The sequence below is a fragment of the Pyxicephalus adspersus genome, chromosome 3 (genome assembly GCF_032062135.1).
Source record: "Pyxicephalus adspersus chromosome 3, UCB_Pads_2.0, whole genome shotgun sequence".
NCBI lineage: Eukaryota > Metazoa > Chordata > Amphibia > Anura > Pyxicephalidae > Pyxicephalus > Pyxicephalus adspersus.
Window position 1 is genome coordinate 79,376,702 of NC_092860.1, and position 7,198 is coordinate 79,383,899.

General features: G+C 36.7%; 1 protein-coding gene and 1 non-coding gene across 2 annotated transcripts in view; one reads left to right on the forward strand and one right to left on the reverse strand.

Annotated features, from left to right (window-relative positions):
• The window catches only part of MRPL1 (mitochondrial ribosomal protein L1), a 22,324-nt gene extending 21,021 nt beyond the window's left edge, over positions 1 to 1,303 (forward strand). The window contains exon 9 of the mRNA XM_072405385.1: positions 439 to 1,303. Within this exon, the coding sequence (XP_072261486.1) occupies positions 439 to 545 (107 nt within the window). The 3' untranslated portion in view covers positions 546 to 1,303. The remainder of the gene's footprint in view (positions 1 to 438) is intronic.
• A 3,607-nt stretch (positions 1,304 to 4,910) lies between these two features.
• On the reverse strand, positions 4,911 to 4,983 carry TRNAK-UUU (transfer RNA lysine (anticodon UUU)). The gene has a single exon. It is a non-coding gene; the product is annotated as a tRNA-Lys (tRNA).
• Between the last annotated feature and the right edge of the window lie 2,215 nt (positions 4,984 to 7,198).

A 7,198-nucleotide genomic window follows, 5' to 3' on the forward strand; every position in this document is an offset into this window, starting at 1 on the left:
AGCAACGCGAGCCTGCCCAGGAGGACTCGTGTAAGCTGAAAAGCAGGAAGACAGAAGGAGGCACAGGAGGACTCGCAGGGACGCCAGACCAGAGAGGGGACTCGCGAGGACACCAGGCGCTACAGGTAAGTACTGGTACCCGGCGTACAAGATGACCCCTGACTTTGTCATAGATTTTTCGGGGTTAAAAAGTCGTCTTGTACGCCGGAAAATACGGTAGTTAAATAATCTAAAATAAAAATATGTTTGGGGAGGTAGGAGGTTAGATGATGCCAATATATCAATAACGCCATTGTCAGGAATTCTTGCAAGGGTACAATATATTTTTGTATTTAGAGTATTGAATTCTAGGCATACTTGTTTTAGTGATCATTATCTCCCTCTCTGTTTTGCCTGCATTAGCACAAAGCTAATTGTGTAAATGTTTTCTTTTTCCAGGTCCTTTTGTGGAGACTGCTATTCTATCAAGTAATACAAGTGAAGCACTTTACATTGATTTTCAGAAATTTGTTCCTCAAGAACCAGTCAAGATTGAGGAGGATTGAAGAGCAGATTGTAAAAAGGGATTGTTTTGCTGAAGGAGCCAGCAAGTGCATTGACTTATTACACACACCATTTAAACACCCTGCTTTTTTTGGTTTAATAGGGTTCAAAGTAAAACTTCTTCAGGTGGACACATGACCTTCATGTTTTTTTGTAATAAACATATTTACAGTTTATTAAATGTTGGCACTCAAATTATATATTTATAAAATACAAGTACTTTAGAAAGTTTTTGTTTTAGTATTTTGTACATGATTACTAGCAGGGTAATTAACCAAGATGAACAGTTTTAAAAGGAAGACGAATCAGAAAGCATGAACTGCATACAATTAGATTCATTTATTTCCACTGAACCCTACCCCTTGAATGGAGAACAAGTGGATCACCAAGCAAATATTTCCAATGCATTTTTTTTCTTGACGTTTATCCAGTGATATTTGTTGCTAACCTTCAATCCTCCAGAGGCTAATTGTTCTTCAAACCTAAAAATTCAACACTAGCCATTTTTTCCCCTTGTGAATTAATATTGTTGCATCTAAAATGTGGCTTAACTTCTCCAAAATACAACTGCACATTAGAAATGCAGGTATGAATGTGACCTCATACACCGCATATAGAGGATTGCTTTTGGTTGATGTTATCATTTTAAACTCTTCAAGAGGTTTCCTGGGAAAAAAAAACTTCTATGTTCCTGTGATAATGATGGCTGTTGATGAAATAATAAAGGTTTTTTTTTATTAAAGTATAATCATGTGCTATACATATTAGTTTTTCATCTGTTTAAATCCCGTTTCAGCCAACAACCATAAGACAAAGACAGAAAAGTGGAACACTGGAATGAATTATAAGAGAACTATCTGTTGAGCTGTCATACCCCGAGTTTGATACCATGTTAGAGTTAAAACAAGGGCATTTGTTTTAGGCCATATTAAGGAATTACACTAATGCAGGCAATCATGATTGTTTTTCAGAAACTTGAAAAAGTCACCAGTTGTGTTGTTACTTGTAGCATATAAGTCTCGTGTACCAACAATCGGAACCCTGCAACAGCGAATCAAAGCCTAGAATGATTTTCAAGGATGAAAGTAAAGAAGCTGAGCAGAATAGACAAAGACAGAAATCTTAAAATGTGAAAGGATTTAGAAGAGACTGGTTTGAAAACAGTTTATACCATGTTAGAGTTCCAAACAAGGGCCATTTGAAAGATCAAATAAGGTATTACTCTAATGGAGGTAACCATGATTAATTTTAAAAAACTTGAAATAGTCGCCAGGTCGGCTGTTTAGAACATGCTACACTTCTCATGTACGAACAAACAGAACACTATGATGGAGAATAAAAGACTAGAATGATTTTTGGAGATAGTAAGGCAACAGTTTATACAGCAGCTTAGAAAGCTAGCTCCATCTAAGTTGGCAAGAATGAGACAACTGAGGCATAAACTACATCAACCAAACAGGGATTTGCTCTACCCACTGAGCTACCCAGGCTCTGTAGAATGTACCTTAAAAGTACCTTAAAATGCAATAGACATTTACAAAAGCGTGCAGTAGATCAGATGGTGAAGAAGAGGTATCCTGCAGGCAAAGAACTTGTATCCTCCTGTGATGATGATAATGGCTGATGATGAAATAAAAAAGGGTGTTCATGAAGGTATAAACCAAGGTATATACTATGTTAGAGTCCAAACAAGGACCATTTTTAAGGCCATAATAGGGTCCTTTGCAATGGAGATAACCATGATTGATTTTCAGAAACATGAAAAAGTCATCAGGTCTGTTTTAATATGGAACATGACATACAACTTGTGTACCAAAAATCAAAGCCTAGAAAGATTTTCAAGGATGAAAGTGATGGAGGTGAGCAGAATAGCCAAAGACAGAAATGTGAAAGGATTTAGAAGAGACAGATTTGAAACCAAGTTTTATACCATGTTAGAGTTCCAAATGAGGGCCATTTTAATCCTCCTATCATTCTAATTCCGTCCAAATTTCCATGCAAAAAGCGTTTCATTTTTTTTTTGCATGGAAACTTATTTTACATTGTAGGCTATAATTCTTAGGCATAACATTCTGAAGTATGTCCAATATTTAATAAATTTAATAATAAACTTTGAATAAAAACACAAAAATCTGTAAGTGTAAGTGTACAGTAGCATATATATATATATATATATATATATATATATATATATATATAAAATATAATTATATATATATATATATATATTATTTGAAAATTTCTTTGTATTGGACTTAATACAGCTATTTTGTATTGAATCCAATACAAAATTATTTAAATTTCCCACCGAAAACCCCAGAGATCATCTCTGCATTGCGCGGCTGAAGATAGATGAAGACAGACGTGTCTCCAGGACCTGCGGGGACCAGCAGGATGCCAGGGAATGACAACGGAGCTAGGTAAGTGTTTTTGTTTTTTAGGGTAAAGTTACCCTGAGTGTGACTCGGGATTACCGCTATTTGTGTCCAGAAAAAAATATAGTGCGTCTCTTTTACATCACCTAAATGCGAAAAGCTGCATTCTTCTCTTATGGAAACAAACAGGGTCACTGACTAATAAACAATGGATAAATAAAGTTAATGATATTAGAGCTATGGAAGATCTATTGGCAACTGATGAACCGTTCAAAGCCAAAAACACACTTATATGGTTTTATTGGGAAAAATGTATTTGGTCAGCAAAAAATCTTACCTATCAATGATAACTATGCAGATTTTTCTTAAAGTTTTCTATAATGTCAGGTAATATGTATTGCTGTAACATGTATAAACTATGCATTGTACAATGTGAATTCTTAACTGTCTTGAGAGTCTTCCACCCCACCCCCCTCTTTTTTCCTCCCCTATTTTTTTCCTGTTTTTTCCTTGTTTTACCTCGTCCCTTTTTTTTCCTTGTTTCTTGCAAAAAGTTTAAAAACTGTTGACCTCCGGGAGCCCGTTCTATGCAGATGTCTCTAATACCTATGATGTTCAGTATATTATTGATTAATGGTCATCTATGTATTTTGATTTATGCTATTTTTTGTAACGTTTGCTGTTTGTTTTTTGGATGTGAAATTTAAAAATAAAGTTAAAAAAAAGAGAAAAAGAAAGCAAGCCCCATCCAAAGTAGTTTGCAAGAATATCAAAGCTCTAATGCATCATACAAACAGGGAATTGAACCCTGGACCCTCAAGTTAAAAGGCTGATGCTTTACCAACTGAGCTATAGAAGCTCTGTAAGATGCTTTCCCAAGTACCTTAAAATGCAGTTGACATTTACAAAGCAGACAGCAGATCAGATGGTGAAGAACAGGTTTCCTGCAGGAAAATACCTTGTATCCTCCTGCAATGATGATGATGGCTGATGATGAAATAATAAAGGGTGTTTATGAAGGTATAAACTAAGGTTTTTACCACATTGGAGCTCAAACGAAGGCTATTATTATTAGGGCTATAACGAGGTAGTACTCCAAAGGAGGTAATCCAGATTGTATTTAAGAAACTTGAAAAATCGCAAGATCCTTTGCAATTTGGAAAGCTATACATCTCGCGTCACAACAGTCAGAACCCTTCGATAGAAAATCAAAGCCTAGAAGGATTTCCAGAGATGGTAACATCACAGTATTTCCAACAGCTTAGAGAGCCAGTCCCATCCAAATTAGTTTGAAAGAATAAAACAACTTTGATGCATAAACCACATCACCCTAACAGGGACTTGAACCCTCTGAGTTAAAGTCTGATGCTCTACAAACTGAGTTATAATGCAGAAGACGTTTACAAAAGCAAGGAGCAGATCAGATGGTGAAGAGCAGGTTTCCCCACAGGAAAATAACTTGTATCCTTCTGCAATGATTATAATGGCTAATGACGAAATATTAATGGGTGTTTATGAAGGAAAGCTATACGTCTTACCTCCCAACAGTCAGAACCCATCAATAGAGAATCAAAGGCTAGAAGGATTATCACAGATGGAAATATTACAGATTTTCCAACAGCCTAAACATGATTGATTTTAAGAAACTTGAAAAAGTTCCCAGGTCCTTTGCTATTTGGAATGCTCGCGTCCCAACAGTGAGAGACCTTCTATAAAGAATCAAAGCCTAGAATGATTTTCAGGGATTGGTAACATTACAGTATTTCCAACAGCTTAAAATGCCAGTCCTATCTAAATTTGTTTGGAAGAATGATACAACATTGAAGCATAAATCAGCATCGTGTGCCAACAGTGAGAAACCTTCTATAAAGAATCAAAGCCTAGAATGATTTTCAGGGATTGGTAACATTACAGTTTTTCCAACAGCTTAAAACGCCAGTCCTATCCAAATTAGTTTGGAAGAATGATACAACATTGAAGCATAAACTTCATCGCCCGAACAGGGACTTGAACCCTGGACCCTCAGATTAAAAGTCTGATGCTCTACCGACTGAGCTATCCAGGCTCTGTTACATAATGAGGAAATATGCTAATGCAGGTAACCATGATTGATTTTCAGAAACCTGAAATAGTCACCAGGTTGGTTGTAATTTGGAACATGCTATACGTCTTGTGTACCAATGACTGGAACCCTACTACAGAGAATCAAAGCCTAGAAGGATTTTCAAAAGTGAAAGTGATGGAGGTAAGCAGAATGGCCAAAGACAGAAAACTTAAAATGTAAAAAGGATTTAGAAGAGACCGGTTTAAAAACAAGGTTAATAACACGTTAGAGTTTCAAACAAAATAACTTCTATCCTTCTGCAATGATGAAATAATTATGGGTGTTTATGATAGATGGTGAATAGATCAGATGGTGAAGAGCAGGTTTCCTGCAGGAAAATAACTTGTATTGTCCTGCAATGATGATGATGGCTAATGATAAAAAAATAAAGGGTGTTTATGAAGGAAAGCTATACGTCTCACGTCCCAACAGTCAGAACTCTTCGATAGAGAATCAAAGCCTAGAAGGATTTTCAGAGATGGAAATATTACAGATTTTCCAACAGCCTAAACATGATTGATTTTAAGAAACTTGAAAAAGTCCCCGGGTCCTTTGCTATTTTGAATGCTCGCGTGCCGACAGTGAGAAACCTTCTATAAAGAATCAAAGCCTAGAATGATTTTCAGGGATTGGTAACATTACAGAATTTCCAACAGCTTAAAACGCCAGTCCTATCTAAATTTGTTTGGAAGAATGATACAACATTGAAGCACAAACTACATCACCCGATACAACATTGAAGCATAAACTACATCGCCCGAACAGGGACTTGAACCCTGGACCCTCAGATTAAAAGTGTGATGCTCTACCGACTGATATACCCAGGGCCTGTTTTATGTTGGTCAAAGTACCTTATCATGCAGTAGACATTTACAAAAGCAGGCACTAGTTCAGATGCTGAAGAACAGGATTCTTGCAGGAAAATAACTTGTATCCTCCTGCAATGATGATGATGGCTAATGACGAAATAATAATGGCTGTTTATGAAGGAAAGCCATACGTCTCACGTCCCAACAGTCAGAACTCTTCGATGGAGAATCAAAGCCTAGAAGGATTTTCAGAGATGGAAAGATTACAGTTTTTCCAACAGCCTAAAACACTAGCCCCATCCAAATTAATTAGGAAGAATAAGACAACTTTGACGCATAAACTACAATGCCCAAGCAGGGACTTGAAGCCTGGACCCTCAGATTAAAAGTCTGATGCTCCACACGTCTCTTGTACCAACAATCAGAACCCTATGATAGAGAATCAAAGAAACATGAAAACATGAACATGAAAAAGTCACCAGGTCTGTTGGTACTTTGAACATGAAATACGTCCTGTGTACTAAAAATGAGAACCCTACGACAGAGAATCAAAGCCTAGAAGGATTTTCCAGGATGAAAGTGATGGAGGGGAACAGAATAGCCAAAGATCAAAATCTTAAAATGAGAAAGGATTTAGAAGAGACCGTTTGTAACCAAGTTTAACCAGGATTAAAAGTCTGATGCTCCACACATCTCTTGTACCAACAATCAGAACCCTAGGATAGAGAATCAAAGAAACATGAAAACATGAACATGAAAAAGTCACCAGGTCCGTTGTTATTTGGAACATGAGATACGTCCTGTGTACCAAAAAAGAGAACCCTCGACAGAGATTCACAGCCTAGAAGGATATTCCAGGATGAAAGTGGTGGAGGGGAACAGAATAGCCAAAGATCAAAATCTGAAAATGAGAAAGGATTTAGAAGAGACCGTTTGAATACAAGTTTTATACCATGTTAGAGTTAAAACAAGGGCGATATTTATGGCCATAATGAAGAAATACGCTAATGCAGGTAACCATGATTGATTTTCAGAAACCTGAAATAGTCACCAGGTTGGTTGTAATTTGAAACATGCTATACGTCTTGTGTACCAATGACTGGAACCCTACTACAGAGAATCAAAGCCTAGAAGGATTTTCAAAAGTGAAAGTGATGGAGGTAAGCAGAATGGCCAAAGACAGAAAACTTAAAATGTGAAAGGATTTAGAAGAGACCGGTTTAAAAACAAGGTTAATAACACGTTAGAGTTTCAAACAAAATACCTTGTATCCTTCTGCAATGATGAAATAATTATGGGTGTTTATGATAGATGGTGAATAGATCAGATGGTGAAGAGCAGGTTTCCTGCAGGAAAATAACTTGTAT